The sequence below is a fragment of the Xiphophorus hellerii genome, chromosome 14 (assembly GCF_003331165.1).
Source record: "Xiphophorus hellerii strain 12219 chromosome 14, Xiphophorus_hellerii-4.1, whole genome shotgun sequence".
In the NCBI taxonomy this organism is placed as follows: Eukaryota; Metazoa; Chordata; class Actinopteri; order Cyprinodontiformes; family Poeciliidae; genus Xiphophorus; species Xiphophorus hellerii.
In genome coordinates this window covers 1933960-1953129 of record NC_045685.1, presented here as the reverse complement: position 1 = coordinate 1953129, position 19170 = coordinate 1933960, and the positions used below count along the sequence as shown (strand labels likewise).

Sequence of the window (19170 nt, the reverse complement as noted above, 5' to 3'; positions counted from 1 at the left end):
CCGAATACATGTTCCAATTTCCGTGTTGGGAAGCTTTCTCATTAGAATAATGGCGTGTGTAAAATCCCACTGAATGAAAGGTGTATGTGAGCAGAAATGCTGTACATACCGAATCATGTTTGGTACTTCTGAAGGCTTCCTCGTCAGTACTGGGGAGTAAACATGAGCATTGTGAAGGGACACAAACTTGTAGCTGTCATTTGGCTAGCATCCTTTTTTATCCGCGTAGCTTTTAACAGTACTGTTTGGAGTACTTTTTATTTTTCATGCAGTTGCTTTGTCTCTGATGCTTTTTCTTCACAATATCTTGTTACGACGTTAGAAAGAGGTGTTCTCAGTCGGAGAGTGTTGTCGCGGAGACAGACATGTTTTATGGACAGTGTGGCAGGCTTAGCTGTGTGTAAGCACTCACAAGGGTCTGCAGGGTATTTAGGTCATGCTGATTAAACACTGGTCTGCACAATATGGTGCATAGATGGGGACCTTTACTGTCGATTGTTCTTTATTATATTTGTCATATATAAACAAACAATTTGACAGATTGATAGAAGAATTAAAGGTGGTGTTCACTAACACAAAATACATTAAGATATGTCTAGAACTCGAGGTTCTGTTTCGTATAGTGTTGCTGTTCAGAAAAGTTAAATGCAAGTGACAATGAGGCGATCACTCTCATACGAATAGAGGCTATATAAAGACTTGTTCAGTATTAATTAGAAAAAATTCAGAGCATTGACCAGATGTGAATCTTAACATTAATTTAGGTTTAAAATTAATATGAAAGGGTTTAAATATGTTTCAGTTTACTTGTAGAAACACCAGTTTTTCCTCTGATGAACAACAGGTAGCGTTGGGGCCTGAATTCAACTTGAACTTCCAAAGTTCTGCTGATACCAGAACTTTGGATGTTCTGGTATCAGCAGAGCAGCTTTCCTAGGACAGGTAGTGTCATGCAGCTTTGCCCTTTAGAGTTTGTGGTTAGGAAATTTGCTCTTCCTGCAGCTGTTGCATAAAATACAAGGCAATTCTTTTTTTGCATGAGCCTTTAGGTGCAACTGTGTTTCTGAGAGAGTATCTTTGCCTCCTTTAAATCAACATTTTTAAATTCCTGATAATCATCAGAAATTTACGACTAACATGTCACATAAGATTAAAAATTCTTACTCCTTTAAAAAAAGAGATTAAAACAGCAAGTCTGACTGTAAGCTGCTTACTGTCTTCTCTTTGGCGCTGCAGAAAACATAAATCTGAGAAAAAGCGTGACATAAATTAGCATACAGCCCTCTGATTTATTACTTTGTAAAAGGGCAGCAGTTACCACAACTGTAACTGCTGCAGGTACAGTTGTAGACTGTGCATATAGCACACAGTCTACAACTGTATATGCACAGACTGTAGGCTGTGCATAGACAGTCTAGAGTCTACTGTAAACTGCCAACACCATGTCTAAAATTTCTGTTGATTTTTCATTGTGAAACAGCTAAAACTCCAGCAGGCTGGATGAAGAGAAACAGTAAAAAATCTTTTTCAATCTCTTAATCAGTTTAATGTAGGCCTTCGTGTTCATTGCTAATTTGTCCTTAGTGCAATAGCAATACTGCACAGACCTGCTCGGATTGGATTGTAATAAATATTTTCTAATTACAGAGGTACCATATGTTCAGGCCAACTATGTCTGTTAGAAAGCTGGGGACGCTTGTTTAATGCAGCATAAAATATTTTCGGAGCGCGTTAAAGTGACTTTTAAAGTCATTAAGAAACTGCAGCACAATCATCTCATTACCAAAGCAGCCAACAGCAGACCAAGTCATGGCAACATTTACCAGCATTTTTTTTTTTCCAATTGTTGTGCAGCAATTTAGAATGCTTCACTGTTTTAGAATGGGATCACATTCTAAAACATGAATGTTCTCCCATCATGGCTCCAGCTGCAGAGACAGCCGCTGGAAGGGGCCTAACAGTTCCTCCTCTGGGGTTGCCCTTTATGTAGCTCCATTTATCTTCCCATCGACTCTAACACCCACTCTGTTCGGCTGAAGGAGAGCATTCCCACAGCATAACTCTGCCACCACCATGTTTCTCTGTGGAGATGGTGGATTCAGGGTGATGTGTAATGCTCTCCAACAAACGTCTGAGGCCTTCACTGAAAATCAGACACTGGTGTCGTCATGACAGTTCATGAACTCTGTTCATGAAATTCTTACTATCGTCGTAAGAATCTAAATTTATTGTGTGAACTTGTGAAGATGATATATTGGACAGGATTGAAGGGAGTTCATTATAAATTACAGCAATTTATTCAGATTTTAATTTCTCCTTAACTCACAATTCATTTTCACTCTATTTCACAATTATGAATTAGGTTCTGTTGGTATAAATATTTAAAAGTTTATGAATGTAGTTTAAGACATGGATATTTTGTAATTTTGTGTGATGACAGGCTTGCTTTGACTCAACAGTGTTTTATTCTCAGCAGTTCTTGCTCTCAGGCATTTTATGACAAATATGCAAAAATCTTATTGCTTATTCTCAGGTTTAACAACACGCTCAGTGCTTAATTTTTAGGCCTGCACCAATTGCAGCGTATTGATCGATCACCATCTTTAAAATGTCTGGCCTAATGGTTCCAATTTTGGTCGATTCCAATTTTATTTTTGTCAGAAAAGTTGCTAAACATTGCGACAAAGTTGCTAAGTTGGCAACAGTGAGGTGACTGTTGTTAACCAGATGTGACCTCCTGGGGGGGAGGGGTCTGCCAGTCAAACCTGTCTCACATCAGACCAGAAGGGGGCAGCGGCTGATGTTCAGGCCTTTTTTGGAGGGAGAGAAAATCGCTGGATAAGATCTGTTTCTCACGTACGCATCGGCCGATCGTCAATCTCCCAAAATTCAAGAAATCGAAGGCGATTATCAGTGCACCCCTATTAAATTTAACTTATAAAATAATGACATGTAATTGGACAAACTGGATTTCTGACAAACTTCCACACTAGATTCACACAGTGCAGAGTTTACATATTTCTTCCTACACAGATTAGTCAAATGTGTTAGCTCTTCCACAACAAATGCTCAGCGGCATCCTCTCTTTTTTTTTGTTCATTTTTCTCCAAATGATGTCTCATTCTCAGATGTGCATACATGTAGCTCAGAACTATCCAGAAACCTGAGACATGTGGTGTTTCCGTGGATCGCAGTTCCTCTGCGATCCACGGAAACAAACCGTGGAGAAACGTCCAGCATCACTGTCTGAACAGCTACAATTAGTCATGTTAGGCACATGAACGTGCACGTCCTCCTGTTCACTCTTACCCACTGTTATGTAACAGGGGGATGCCATGTTCTTTCACTGTGTACAGCAATGTGATGCTTCCCTATTCAGGCTTTACATTGCTGTGAAATAGAGCAAGAAATCCTCTCCCTTTCAGAGTTCTTCCTTTTCCACCTCTGCTTGTGGTGATGCATCAGAAAGCAGCCATATCCTCTTGAGTCTCTCTGCCTGCTTGTGGGCTCACCAAATGGAACCGAGCTGCAGGCGGCCCCCGGTTGCTCTAAGCATCCTCTAATATCTCAGTCTGTCTACTTTTATTTTGTTCCCTAAGTCATATTTCTTTTTTTAAAAGAATAATACTTGTTTTGTGAACTTATGCACCTGCACCCAGCATTTTGTTGTTAATTTTGTATCTGATTACAAATTATCTGTATATTATCAGATACAGATAATTTTGTATCTGTCCCCAAAGTGCAATAAGCTGCGCTGGGCTTTAGGTTTAAACACAAACCACTGCTGCTGGCACGTCACCATATTAGGAAGAGAGAGATTTGTGATGTGGATGTTAAATATTAGAATAGAAATATGCTTTATTGTCCCAGAGTGGGGAGAATTCAGGTTGAATTGAAGCATGTAACTTCACACAAAGACAAAAATATCAAAAATAAAAAAACAGAATAGCATATTGTACATTATGGGTAAAATGGTAAAATATTATCCACATTCCTCTCATCTAAAGGAATGTGCAGCTGAGTAGTATAAGATGAAAAAATGTCCAAATTGTGTATTTGTGATTTAAAAACAACAGATTATTTATAATAAGTGACAATGAAAGTACGCAACCAGCAGAGATGCTTAAATAAGAGAAGAAACGTTATTTAAATTGATAAAAACTGTGCAGGATAGTAAACATCTGTTGCAGTGGTGATATAAAATCATAAATGCATTGATATAAAAATTTGGACTGAGATCCAATATTAATACTGCTGTTACATTACCAATGTTAGATGATTAGATATAAGATGGAAATAAACATCGGTTTTATTTCCTGAACCGGACTAAAATCATCCGATACCAATTTATCGTCCATTCCGATGTAAAATAACCCCCAAGTTTTTTCCTTAACAGTAACTGTACTTCCAAAGAAATCCTTTTTGTTTATAAAACTGCAGTCAGTTTGAGTCTTCTGCTGCCTTGGGTCATTAATTCTTGGTTTTGTAGTGAGGTAGGGCGCAGCCACCAGTAATAACTGCTCAATATCTGCTGTATTTATGATAAACAGCTTTAATATGACACGATTGCCTCAGTAAACATGTTAATCACATGATGACTTCAGTTTCATTTACATACTGTCATTTATCAGGATGTTGAAGGCTTCATATCAAGATCACACCTAAAATAAAAGTCACAAGAAGCAGGTGCTTAATGTCAACACAAGTCACTCTGAGGATTATCCTTTATCAGATAGCTTTTCTGTGTGTGTGTGGACGTGGGGGGGTGTGTGCGCGTGTGTGTAAAGCTGATGTGTTTGATGGCGTTAATGATCACTGATGTCACTGCAAGCTCAGCAGACATTTCTCTGGAGCCGTGGCAGCGCCAGGCAGCTGATAAGCACATGTAGAGTTTAAACAGTCAATGTGAACCCAGGACATCACTGTTACTGCTAGTTACCCTGCATCATTTTTCTGCATTGTTCCTGTGACGTGAACTGTTTTTAGGAACTGTTCATTCCTAAATCTCAGGAATCAAACACAGATGACTGCAGTGTGGCTGAGCAACTGAGGTTAGTTATACGTGCTTCTCCTGCAGCAGAAACATAGTAAATGAAGCGTGCGCTACAGGCACAGCCTGCTCATCTGTTAACTAGCAGTTCTGCTTATTCTTACCCAACAGAACAGTATTGGGGAAGGAGTCTCCAGAATATCACATTAGTATAAACATTAGTAAAAACAGTCAAACTTTGTGAAAGTAACTTTTGAAATGAATTGTGTTAATCCTAAAGCCACATTTAGCAGACCCACAGGGAAAATAGCTCTGATTGAACTGATGAGTCTTTGACAGCATGTTCATTCTACATGAATATATGGATATGTCAGTTTTCATGGCAGAGGGGAGATGAACCGGGTCTCATATCAGGATTATGACTTTATGCTCTAAAGAACACACATTCAGTTACAATCTGAAACAAAATTCAAATGAATCCTGGTCATCTGTCAGAATATTCATACATTTTAGTTGTACACAGCCTGCATGTGAACAAAATGTAATGTCTGTTGCTTATTTCATAATTCTTTACTGTATTATGTTTTTCCAGTGTAAAACACCTTGTTGCTGAAATGTACTGTACAAATAAACTTGACTTGATACAGCATGTCTCCTGGTGCATGTGACTATGCGTTCACCATAGGTCACGTTTTGACATTAATCCATACTGAATCGTTCTTGTGTTCATCTTTATGCATGGAAAAACAGATGTGACCTCCCACCCTTAGGTGACAGCAGACCTCTACGGCTCAAAGTCTGGAGCGGTTCAAGTTAACAGAACAAAACCCTTTTCTCTTTGTGGTGCACATCTGCACCAGGAGGGTCAACAGCAGTCACCTACTGCTACCAACTTAGCAACTTTCTGGCAAAACATTGATATGGGCCAAAATCAGCAGGTCAGACAGTTTAAAGATCAATGATCGGCCAGAAAACTGCCATAGTAACATCCAATAAAGTTACTTACACATATGGAAATTTTTTTTATTTATTTTTTTACCCCTCCAGGGGGTCTTTTGTGGGCTCTAGTGTCCCTTATATGATAGTAGGCTGACAGGAAACGGGGAAGGAGAGGGGGGAAGACATGTGGCAAATATCGTCAGGTCCGGGAGTTGAACCTGCGACGGCCGCGTCAAGGACTGAAGGCCTCCAAATACGGGTCGCGCCAACGGCTACGCCACCACGGCACGCCAACACACATGGAAATTTTGCGCATGTGCATAGCGCAGAAGGGCAAAAAGATTATTCTTTTACATGTCATCAAACAGTACAGTAAGCTCAATTAATTATTCAAATCTATACCCAGCAGGTAACATCGAGTCACTGACTCACTCCTTCTCCTGTTGTTCTTTGGGTTCATAGTAAACATAATCACCACATAGTGAATCATCTGTCCAGTTACTGGAAAATAATAATATTATTATTTATGAACAATATGGTTATACAGAAAAAGTAGCCTCAGCCTGATGCCTGCTGCTGTTATCAAAAAATAACCTCACTATTTTCTCATTGTGCTGGGGTCAAGTTGTGAGGGTGACCACCACCACCACCTTGAAGTAGTGCAGTAATAGCATCGAGTTGGACATCAAATTCTCAATTTCCCCTTGTCATCTGTGCATATGAGCATCTCTGAGTTATGCAGTGACTGTGTTTCTGAAAAACTTTGAGGCTGGGTCATGGGTTGAATCTTTTTTCTTCTGTTTGTTGTTTCAGACTACGTTTACTTTGAGAACTCCTCCAGCAACCCATACCTGATCCGGAGAATAGAAGAGCTCAACAAGGTTGGTAGTTGATGTTTGAACTTTTTAATGTGTTCAACTCTCACCAGCAGCTAAACCCAAACCTATTCTGTGCAGCGGCACGTTGAAACCTTGCAAACTGTGGTAAATTATGGCTGTTCAAATGGCAGGGCACTGCTTCAGACCCCCACTGCCATAACAACAGCAGCATATGACACAGGGCAGATTCCCTGTCACAGGATTAAGCTCATTTATGTAAGCCACTTGCTCTAAAGCACTTGTGGAGTTCACCATGAGAGCTAAAAGCTACTGAATTCAGAGAACTGGGTTAAAGGCTATAGATCAGTTTTTCAGAATAAATTGTGCTTTTGTACCTGAATTCTGCTGTTGGGTATAAAGCCCTGTTTGCATTTGAACACATTTTTCACTAAACCTTTACTAACATAATATTAGTTATTCAGATGTTTGCTGTTATTTTTGAACAAGATTTTTTGTTTATTCCTGTGCAGATTGAAAGTAATGTAACGTGAAAACATTGTGCCATGGTTATTGTGTAGAAATACTTGTCATTGAAAAGATTTGTTTTATATTAGAGTAAAGAAACTAATCTGGGTAAAAGGAAAACTCCTCAATTAAACTCTGAATTCTGTTAAATAAAGGTGCAACGATAAATCGACCCCCATTTCCTTAATTTTGGGTGACGGACAATCGACCGATACACGAGAAACTGATTTTATCTTCCTCCACAAAAGTCTGAACATCAGCCACTGTCCACTTTTTCTCTGCTTTGAGAGAAACTGATAGACAGACCTGCCACCAGGTCACTGTTAACCATCATCCCGTTGTGGCCGACTTAGTGACTTTGTTGCTATATTTAGCAACTTTTCTGATTAAAAAGAAATGCCGTCGGCCATAATTGGAATCGGCACATCAGGCTTTTTAAATATTTGTGATCGGTTGGAAATCAGTGCACTGCTACTATGAAACAAATTTTCATCATTGGGGTTTACAACAGCAGTGTGACTTTGTTCTCACTCATCATTGGTGAATTCAGAATTCTCTGTTGCACACAGGGCAAACTGGCTTTTAGATAGCAGCCATTATGTTCTAACCACACTACCCCCCCCACACACACACAGCTCTATCATTTTAATTGTCATTTATTTCCAAAAGACTTGCTAACTCACCAGAAAGTATTAGAAGTCTTCAATAATCTGACATGTAGCTTCTTCTGGGCTCTAAATCTTGAGGCCTGAGTTGAAATATTATCTTTTCATAGTCATTTTAACTTTTCATAGTTCATCCCGCTCCAGCTAACATGTCAGGGTTGATTTGGGTGGATCCTTTTAACCCATTATCTATCAGATCAGACCTTACTCACCTGTATTTGAATTCATTCCTGTGAATGAAAGTAGGACTGGGTGAATTACTGTACAGATATTTACAAAATATCTACATTGATGACACCTGAGATGGGAAATTAATTTCCAGAAAAAACGTCCAAATCAGTCAGACTTTACATCTGTGCATAAAAGTCAATAGAAGCCTTGTTTGCCCAAATGCTCTTGAACATAAACTTGGTTTGGTTAGTGGAAACAGCTTGATAATCGTTCAGAGGAGGAAAACTCAGGAGACTTTTGTCCGCTGGAGAGCAGCTGATGGTCTCACAGACATCGAGGCACCAAACAGAGCAGCTGAGCTGGTGAACCAGGAGCAGTTCTAGAAAGAACTGTTAACAGAAAACCTTTTTCATTGTTAATGCTGTGGATAGAGGATGAGTGATCTGGCTGGTTTGTGAAACAGCTCTTAGGCTACATTCACACAGCAGGCAAAGGAGACCCAAATTCATGTTTTTTTTGTCCAAATGCAACACATAGCCGACTGTTTCACGGCAGTGTGAACGGCAAAAATGAATCCGATTTGTGCCACTTCCATACGTGGAACTAAATCAGATACATATCTGATTTTCTTTTTTCAAAGTGTTTGCAGTCTGAACGGTCATGTTTCAATTCATCCGACTTTTATTTTAAGAAGTATTAAGGTGAGGAGTGCTAGCATTTCTTCTTTTTATCTCCACGTTGCCAGACTCCATTGCTGTGTTGTTTCATTGGAGGAATGCTAAAGGGGGGAAGTAGATGGGTGTGTTTTTGTGACGCTGGCAATGTGTTGGTCCCTGCAAGTGGCAGACAAGTGGAAGCACACAGACGGATATACCCGCTTACTATTAGCAACAATAACAGTAAACTGTTTTTTCCGTAAAGGTTAGCAAAACTTTCATAGTTTTTTCTAAATTGGTCTTGACTTTCCTTCAACATATTGTTTTTCTATTTATTATTTTTCCTTAAATGAGACAATAAAATTGTCATACTGTAATTGGTTGTCATTTTCTGCCCTAATTGGAAAAAGCAGATCCAGTAACCAAATATTGCAACTAAAATATCTCAACTTTGGGATCCTTTGCCTCTGTTTTAATATCTGATCATTTAACGTAGTTTTCTTTATTTCCTGGTTTTAGTCTGGTGTAAAGAAACAGATGAATAATATCGACCAGCAGGACTTATTCTGGAGTCACAATCACTTATGTTTCACAAGAGAAATCTCAAACAAACAGGGGTCAGAACAGACATGAATGAAAAAGAACAATTATAGTTACATTTGTTTTAAATGAATTAGACATGCACCAATTGAAAATTTGGGCCAATATTAACAAAAAGATGGAAATCAATATCGGTTGCTAATGACTACCCAGTTTTACTTGTCAGAACAATACCTAAACGTTGGTGTTAGTGCCGATGTATTGTGCATCACTAAAATTCTTAAGCATTTTATTCTGTGAATCAGCGAAATACTTAATTGCAAAGTACAGCAGTGGTTTTAGGACAAAGTGGTTGATTTACAGGTAGAAAGCGAAAGTAAGAAGAAGCAAAACTGCACTGGGTCAAACTGAACCACATCTATATTTAATGGCAGCCTTATTCATTTATTTTGCCATGTAAAATAAGGAAAATACAAATCAGGTGGGAAACATTTCATGTGTCCCTCTCTGGGTGGGAAACCGGGAATTGTAAAAATGATTGAAGATGGGAACAGAAGCTTGGAGAGTCACACCTATTCTTCTGGATAGTTCTGACCTGAGCAACTCATTCTGTGTTTGCAGACAGCCAATGGGAATGTGGAAGCGAAGGTGGTGTGTCTGTTCAGGAGGAGAGACATCTCAGGCAACCTCAACACTCTGGCAGACAGCAACGCAAGTGAGTAGCAAGCTCTTGCCTCCTTCAGGCCTTCCACTACAGCAGGAGTGTATGCATGATATGGCTGGCTGCCTTTAATGAGCCTCTTCCTCTTTGTGTTTCACACAAAAGCCTCAAAGCGCCTCTTCAGCTTTCTTGTTGTGAATTGTAACAAGGCCTGCTCCAGGGTTAAATTAAGAACTCTAGCTGGAGCCCAATCATTCTCAAGTTAATGTTCCTCCACTCGCAACATGGCCGCCTTTTTTTTTTCAGAGGATTCATCACCTGGCCTGTGGGATTCATCTGATTCATGTGTCAACTGCTTGTCGTTTAATTAAGAAGGGAAATACAGACAATCACATTCACTTACTGTATTGGGAAAGAATGATGCATCTGGTTTGTTTTATGCAACAAACACAATGTTTTTTATATCTGGAAGAATATATAGTTTCTCAAGGAATGAGTGTTCTATAAACAGACAGGGTGTTCCATTTCTTCTGCTCTGAAGATGAACAACCTGCAGGTGCTGCTGACCAGAACACAGCAGCAGTGATTGGTGGGAGTCAGAGGATTAGTTGTTTTTTGTTTTGTTTGTTTGTTTGTTTTAAGTAACTGAAGAACTTCCAGACTGGTGGCATGATCTCTCATGTTTTATCCAGTTATCATTCTATGTCATTGTTTTTATTTTTAAACGGTTAAGAGGCACAGTGGCTCAGGCTGCACTGTGCAAGTTACTCAATAGGTTGTTGCTAGGTAACCACAGAGTGAGTCAGTTAGTTGATACCACCCTCCTGGCTTAGCTAGCTCTGGGAGGTTGAGCAGTTAAAGTCTTTCCTCTGCCTACATCACCCAGAATGCTGTGTGGTTCTAGATCAGAGTTCAGTGAAAAGTTCATATATTTAATATTCTATCAGATGTATCATCAATCGATATTAATCGCATGTCTATCACAGTATATATTGCTATTGTTTTATTGTTCAACCCTACTCCATAGTTCTTTCTGAGTTCATGATTCTTGTAAATTTCTAATTTTGGAATGAAACTTGTCAGAAAAGAAAATTTCTTATTTTAAAGGGAACTGTGATGAATGGTGTAAAAAAAAAAATTAGGTAAATGTGGGATTGAAAGCAACACTTGGTATTCTTCAGGCAGTTTAGATTTTAAGGCGTCTGTTTTCATTCCGGCACAGAGAAAAATGGCAATTGCAAAAAGATTGTGAGCACAAAACAAGGATTTTGACTTTCATTTCAAGCTTTGACAGGTTACAGATGCCAGTGTAGATATATAAATATTAGAGAAAATATTAGAAAAGATAAAAGAAACAGTATGTACAGATTTTAAATACGGTATATAAAGAAAAGAAAGGCAAGTTGTGCAAATATACTTATATTGCTTAAGAACAGAGTAGCTGAAGACTCAGACTGTAAGATGCTCATTGTGTTCATCAGATGAGCCTGGGGGACGAAACTAAAAGTCTAAACTGTTTGTGTCCAGGATGTGTGGGATTTGCAGAGGTGTTAGCTGCCTTTTTCCTGATCCCCGACCTGTTCAAGTCCAAGTCCTGAACTAAACTGTTGGATGTATTATAAATCCATCAGGTGATTTGCGATTCTCCCTGTTTCTTCCTGACTTCCTATTGAAAATGGCTGCTGCCTGCATTTCACTAAGTAACTAAAAAATAGCTTTGTATTGGAAAAGGCCGCAGGTGGTTACTGTATCTCAGCTATCAACCAGTTCATTAACTGGGTAACATGTCAGTCATTAACTAGCCACAGTGACTGCATTCCAGTTAAATATTAGTGAGTGAGGTCACTGCCTGGCATTTTGATTTTTCAAGCCACTGTCTGAAGTCAGAAGGACAAACATTACTCTGGTATCCGGCGTTGTCGGTAGGAAGCCGTTATGTTTTGCTTCAGACTATGCATGAGCTAGGAATTTCCTGACAGAAAAGATCCATTTACTCTGTTTACAAGACAATGGACACCGGTACGTTTTAGAACCATTGCACTCTGGAACCCGTTCTCAAACTGTGCCGTTGTCAGAGAAAACATTGGCTATTTTCATGTAAATGTACAGTACAAGCACAACGAAATGCTTCCATTTTCACCACAAATTGTTGTCATGTAAACAGGGCCTTGTAGTGCAGGTTGTTATTGGTGTTTCCAGCAGGTCAGGTCAGCCTGGCTGCATGCTGCAGTGCAAACACACTGAAGGTCCAGTTATCTTCAGTCACATGGAGGTTGACAGGCTGGGAGCTGTCTGAAACCAACACTGTTACACTTATTCCCACTTATCTCCTTCCACCAGATATAGAAACATCTCTGAAAATAATCCCCAAATCAATGTAGTCTGACAGACAAAGAAGTTATTTAGTTGGCCACAATATGAATCTTTTTATAAAACTCTCATGAGTTTTATTTTGAAATTGTGGGATGAAATATGTTCATCAGGCCCTGTTTTCAGTATCATCATGGTGCATGATTATCCTGTGGGAGCATTATTATTAGAATAATGGTGATTAGTAATCTAACAATGGAGTTTATAAGATTCATGCTTCTGTTTTTTTTTACTTCTAGGTTAATAGAATATATCAATCACACACTAAGGAGCTCACCAGGTGACATCAAGAGGAAAGGATTCTGTTCAAATAAATGCACCAATAATCAATAATCACATTTTAGCAACCACTGTTGTTGTCTCAGCTGAGGCTCCTTCCCTGGTTTGCCCCACCCTGATCCAGTCCAATCTCCTCCTTGTTTGATCTGAGAGTAGACGGAGGGAGGGGGAGTGGGTGGTGCTAATGACATGCAGTCTGGTAAAAATGGATCCCGTTCATTAAACACCCCTCACACACCCCCTCCCGATAGCCCACCTTTCTCCCCCTTCCCTTCTCCTCCTCCTCTGGTCTACAGTGCTCTTAACAAAGACATTAAAACACAGATCAACACACCTCAAAATGGATGCAGTGATGTTGGCATGTTTCTCTGTGATGCCACCACAGTGAGACGCTACAGTCGTGTGTGTGTGTGGGCGTGCTGGGGGGTGTGTGTGTGTGTATGGTGTTCCCTGAGATGTGACTGATTAGAATGACTCTTAATTCCTTTGTGTGTCTTCCCTGTGCCTGCTGGCTGCTTTGACATGTCCTTGTAGAGCGGCTGAATGAAGATGTAGCTGATGCCGACCTCCAGCTGACTGGACTGATGCAGGATGCTGCCGTCCTCCTGTAGATCCGCAGGAACCCAGTATTAATACAGCCGCTCCAGCATAAAGCTCACACTGATTCCTGACATGCTTTGTGATGATGCAACCATTTCACTTTTCTTGACTCATTTTGATTTTTAATTTTTGTAGAGCTTCTTATTTCTGCATATTTAGATTTCTCTCAATGAGAGCCTTCTTCAGGAGAATGATAACCAACAAACGTTTTCATTACTTTTTTAGGTGAATAGAATAAAACTGAAATTTCTGTGCAGCTGCAGCACAAGTGTCAGGCAGTCAAAGAAAATAGATTCACAGAGATAGGAATATGCAATACATAAAACGGAATAAAGACCAAAATATTGTATAGTAAGGGCAAAATTTCAACATAAATACTCTTTAGCAAACTCCAGTCCAAAGGAATGTGCAACTGAGTAGGTTAGTTTAAAAATGTAGAAAATGTGTCACTTCCTGAGTTTGTTTGGATCTGTGTTGGTTCTAGAGTCTAACAGCAGCTGGGAGGAAGGAGCTGCGATAAGACTCCTCTGTGCATTTAGGATGCAGCAGTCTGTTACTTACTGAGATTATTGGCTGAAACAAAAGATGCTGTCACTATTTCCTTCACTCAGCTCTCTTTATGAGGTACGGTAATTAAAGATGCTGCATTCAGATCAGTTTTTCATTGTTATTGTGAAGTATGCATGGTGTCTAGTGAGATGCAGTTCCAGTAACTCCTGTATTTTACTCTGGCATCAGAAAGGCAACTACTCTAAAATAGTCCCCCACTGTTGCCAACTTAGTGACTTTGTTGCTATATTTAGCTACTTTTCAGACTAAAGGAATTGGTGTCAGCCAAGATTGGAATCAGCAGGTCAGAGTTTTTAAAGATCATGATTGGCCAGAAAACTCCAATCAGTGAACTCCCTTTGACATCACCCAGAAAACATTTGATCCAACCCTCCTGTCTTAAAATTGTTGTATTTTATTGTAGAAAAGTGAATGGAGAAATTTTAAGTACTCTACACAAATCACTATATTATAGTCATCCTGCAAACAGATGCCAGCTACATTTATTAAGGGTTTTTTGGAATCAGCACATAGACTTGGGTGCAATGCCTTATGGGTAATATCAGTAATAGACAGACCATGGAATTCCAGTGCTAATCCAACTTGTGTCCTGTTGACTTTCAATGTTTTTATTGTTCTTTTTTTGTCTTATGTTAGATCTCTGAATGAATCAAACTCAAGTGTTTTAACCATGGCACCCCTGTGATTTTATTGGCTCTTGTTCTCGATAAGCCCGCCTCCAGCTCTTGACTGAGATGTGTCTGTTCAGGTTTCTGAGATGCAACATTACAAACCCAAACCACACAGCAAGGTGAAAGCCTACTGGTTTGGAACTGGGAGGTTGTTTTCTGTTTTGTTTTCAGTAACAATCGTGACAGGAACAGTGGAAATCACCGCTGATGTTCACCTGGTAGAATAACAATAATAAACCAGATGTGTGTAAACTGATTACAGTTAGATCTTCCTTCACAAAGTGAACAATGTCTGATCAGTTTGTGGTGCTCTCCAGTTTAGTGATAGTATTCAAACCCTTCCTGAGTTTAAGCTTCTTTTTATTTTCTGTTTCTTTCATATTTTCACAAAAGCAAAGCATGGCTTATAGATACGTAGCCAGTATAGACATGTTCCAGGTAATGAGAACAACTCAACGTTCCTCTGACCAGCACCAGGCTAGTCCAGCTAATAGAAGTGAACATGACAGCTGTGACTGTCACGTTGGATCAGGAACACTGACATGTATCATGTTTGGCCCACACTCCATGATGCTGTTCTACATAAATCGCCTAGAAACGTTTTCACCCTTTTGGATGTTTCACCCTTTGTATTGCTTTTACAAGTTAAACATGATCAACATAATTTGGCAAAACAAGTTCCAAAGAAACTCTTAATGTTAAACTGAAAACTGATTTCTACAAAATAAAGATAAAATATGTATCATAAGATGAGTGATTTGATAAATACTGCCCCCTTCAGTATTCAGTAGCTGCTCCTCTGGCTGCAGTCAGTGTGGATCTCAGTCAGGATGCTCATCTGGGGCCTCATGTATAAAGCGTGCATACGCACAAAAAATGTGCGGCGCCATATTTTACACACAAGTCGGCATGTATAAAAATACGTGTCATGAAAGTTTGTTTAAATATATGCAAACCTTTGACCTGCAGTGAAAATGTATGGCAGCCATTTGATTCTGTGAACAATATTAAACTACAAAGTGTCAAAACTCACCTAAATACACTGAAATCTGACTACATTCAGTTATTTAGATCAAGAAGCATCAAACTCAATGTTTTTTTAGGATTTTAAAATTTTATTGTTTAAACGTAAACGGTGAAACTGAACAGCACTTATCCTGAGACAATAAGCTAACACTCACACAAAATAAAGAAAATAAAAATAAAAGGATGTGAAAACCTCACTCAAATGTAAATAGTACTTTTCCTCAGTTTTTGTCTCATAAAGATGTACATAACTGTTCTGTGTGCCAAAGCGCATGAAATGCAGCTATGGGGTCAATTCATTCTCACTAAAAAGAAAACAAGGTTGGATCAGCAGATTAACTCCAAATAGGTCAGGTTTGATTATTTTTAAGGCAATCAAGGTGTGTATACAATCACACATATATAAGTAGCTGCGCAAAGGTGTGTCGCGTAATTGTGGAGCTGATGGAGAACATCGCCAATGGAAGGATTCAGAGGGAGCGATTGTTCAGTATTGATCTACTGGGAAATGTTGATGATGGTTTATTATTGTTTAGATTAATCCAGACATCATCCTGGAGCTCTGAGCAGAACTTAAACAAGGAGCCGAGCAGTACCGGTATCGGTGCAACTGCAGTCATCCTTCAGTCGAGCCACGCCTGCTTTGTGAATGTGCCTTTATGGACAGAAAGCGTCTCTATTCTGTAAATGTACAACTTATGCACGATCTCTCTGTTTAGAGTAAACGTCCATATTCCCCACTCAAAAGACTCTCTGACACGCTGTCTGTCTTTAAATTCCAGCTCAATGCTCTGCTGTTCAAACAGGCATTTGCATCATCTCTTTTGTGATTTGGATTTTTTTTTCTTTAAAATGTGTTATTTTTATTTTTGTGAGGTGACGTTATGTACCCTGAAAGCACCTTTTAAATAAAATATATAATAATTATTATTATAAATACTTATACTGCTACAAACAAGGACAAATTGCCATGGTTATTGCCTCAGTGGTAGCAGACTTCCGGGTATTTATACTAATTTACATATGTATTTATGGGTGGCAACAGGAAGGACCAGCAACTGCGCTCTTTTTCAAATTGGGATTTATAAAGGAAAGGTGCACAGATATGTACGTATGTATGGCTTTATACATCTGAATTTTTTGTGTGCCGCACTTTTTTAAATTTGTCCATACGCCAAGTTTTAGTATGAAAACTACGGACTCTTTTATACATGAAGCCCCTGCATTTTCCTCCGTTCTTCATGATAAACTCTTCAGGGTGGGGGGTGTGAACAGCTCGTTTTGAGTCTAGCCACTCAGACTGAGCTATGGGCTTTGACTGGGCCACTTCCTTGTCTTCACACCATCTCTGTGTAGCTTTAGCTAGACGCTTCGGCTCGTTGTCTTGCTGGAAAATAAATGTCCTCTGAAGCCGTAGTTCTCCTACAGATCAAAACAAATTGTCCTCTGGGAAATCACTGCCTTCTGCTGAGAAGCATTCCCACAGCATGATGCTGCCACCAACGTGCTTCACAGTGGGGATAGTGTGTTTGTAGTGATGTGAAGTGTTTGGTGTCTCATACATAGTGTAAGCAGAGCTACTGAGTGGTGATGTTAAGTGTTTGGTGTTAGACTTAGTGTCTCCTCTGATGACCATAAAGCTCTATTTTGGTCTCATCAGACCAACGAAAGTTCTTATTGGACCGTGGAGCCTCCTGCAGGTGCAGTGGGAGAGGCTTCAGAGGAGCTTGGCTCGAATGTCCCACAACCATGTGACCACCAGTCCACTGTTAGACCTCGCTGGGTCCTTTATACTAACATCACTGAAGACAAAGTCACTGATTTCAGGTGACCTCTATTCCACTCATTGTGAAACTACCAGCACCAACTGACTGGACCTGTTTTTAATTGCTTTTAGTCACTTTGAAAGGGGTGAATATTTATGCAATTATTTGTTTTATTTTATTTTTTTCCACACATTTTTTTAATGTTCATTATTTCATAGAAATCAGTTTTCACTTTGACATTTTATTTTTCTTTGTAAAAAAATTATGATCAAAAAAGCCAAATGTAAAACATCCAAAGGGGTTGAACACTTTTTATAGGCTCTGTATGTCTACATGAAGCATTGTTAAATATTAAATGTAGTGTAAGCTGTCAGCATGCTGATGTTTTATTACATGTATAAACCATTGAACCTCTCCCAGTGCGAACAGGTCAGCTCTGGGCTGCTGTGGTTCTGTAATGGTTTCAGCCCTTCAGTCTCTCTGCTACTGTTCGTTTGTCTTAATTGCTTTAGCTTATTGCTGTTTTCACTGCATCTTCCCTCCTCTTCTTCCTTCTGTACACAAACGCGCACACACGAGTTCTTTGTGCAAAACAAAAGGCCACTGATCGCTTACTGAGGCCTACAGAAAGAGTTAATTCCTACTTATTCTTTTTTCTCATTATGGAAGGTGTGTGTTCTCTGTGTGTGTTGCTTTGAGATTATATCCGACTAAGGTGCCTGTCGTTTGCTTAATGTCTTCGGTTCTGGCAGTGTGTGTGCGTGCGTGCGTGTGTGTGTGTGTGGGGAGAGAGAGAGGAGAGGATACATGTTTTGGGGGGGGATGGGCGCCTCAGGTTTGGTACACAGGGTCTCCCACTTTATTTGGCAGGGACCAGTCGGACGGAGGGAGAACAGGGGGCGGGGGTTGAGAGGTTAAGAGGAAAAGGGGTGTGGCCTGAGTTACTGTCCTTCTCACTGTGTCTTACTGTGTCTTTCTCCCCCCCATGCCCTCACTGACAGGGTTTCCTTTGGCCGAGTGCAGGGGCGGAGTCCACAGAGATTGAGCAAAATCAGCCCTCCCCTCCAGTTTGCCACAAATTACTCACCCTGCTGCTGAAATTAGAAATGCGCAGTCTAGTGGCCAAGTTCACCTAAAGACACAAACAGCCGCCGCCTGTAGTTGAGTTTTTTATTGATTAAAAACACAAGTTGTGCATTTTGTTCTTGTAAAATACTTGCAGTGAGTCTTTTAACAGTCGTGAGCATGCATGAGATGATAAATGGCTGAGATCAAGTCCACAGTTTCACTTTCTAGGAGGACTCAGAACAAACCAGGAAGTATCTGAACTACTTCTGGTTCTCTTACGTATTCACTTGAATTTGTAAACTTTTACAAAACATCCTACTGATGATTAATATAACCAAGGTTATGATTTATTATAACCCAACAAGTTCAGCAGAAGTGAAGCAGCAGGGGATGAAACGTCTGACACTGATGTTGGAACTGCTAGTTTTTATAATCAACAGCTGTAATATTGAAAAGTTTATTTCATTTAGTAATTCAATGAAAACATATGATTCATTTTCTTTAATGACACATGCATAGATTCCTCACATACTGAAAGTGGAAAAAATAAAGCGGCTAATTTCTTTAGGCGTTGTCATTATATTTAACAACTTTTCAGACAAAAATATCAGAATCGGCAGGTGAGGCTTTTGAAAAGATCAGTGATCGGCCAGAAAACTGCAGTCGGTGCATCTCTAATTATTTTAGCAGAGCTGAAATATATCTGGTTATAATGAATTTGTATGAGTTTTACTTTTTGAACTGAGTTAGAACATAGTTTTTGATATTGTTTTGCAGGCACCTATGTGTTTAGAGTGGGTAAAGTATAATAGATGTTTGTCTGGTGCTTTTCTTGTTAAGTAATTTTAGATCACA

The 19170-nt window shown here is 39.5% G+C and overlaps 1 protein-coding gene across 1 annotated transcript in view; it reads left to right on the top strand.

Annotated features, from left to right (window-relative positions):
- mta2 (metastasis associated 1 family, member 2) overlaps nt 1-19170 on the top strand; it is a 31338-nt gene that overhangs the window by 2087 nt on the left and 10081 nt on the right. Inside the window, exons 2-3 of the mRNA XM_032583222.1 lie at nt 6743-6810; nt 9926-10019. Of these exons, the coding sequence (XP_032439113.1) occupies nt 6743-6810; nt 9926-10019 (162 nt within the window). The remainder of the gene's footprint in view (nt 1-6742; nt 6811-9925; nt 10020-19170) is intronic.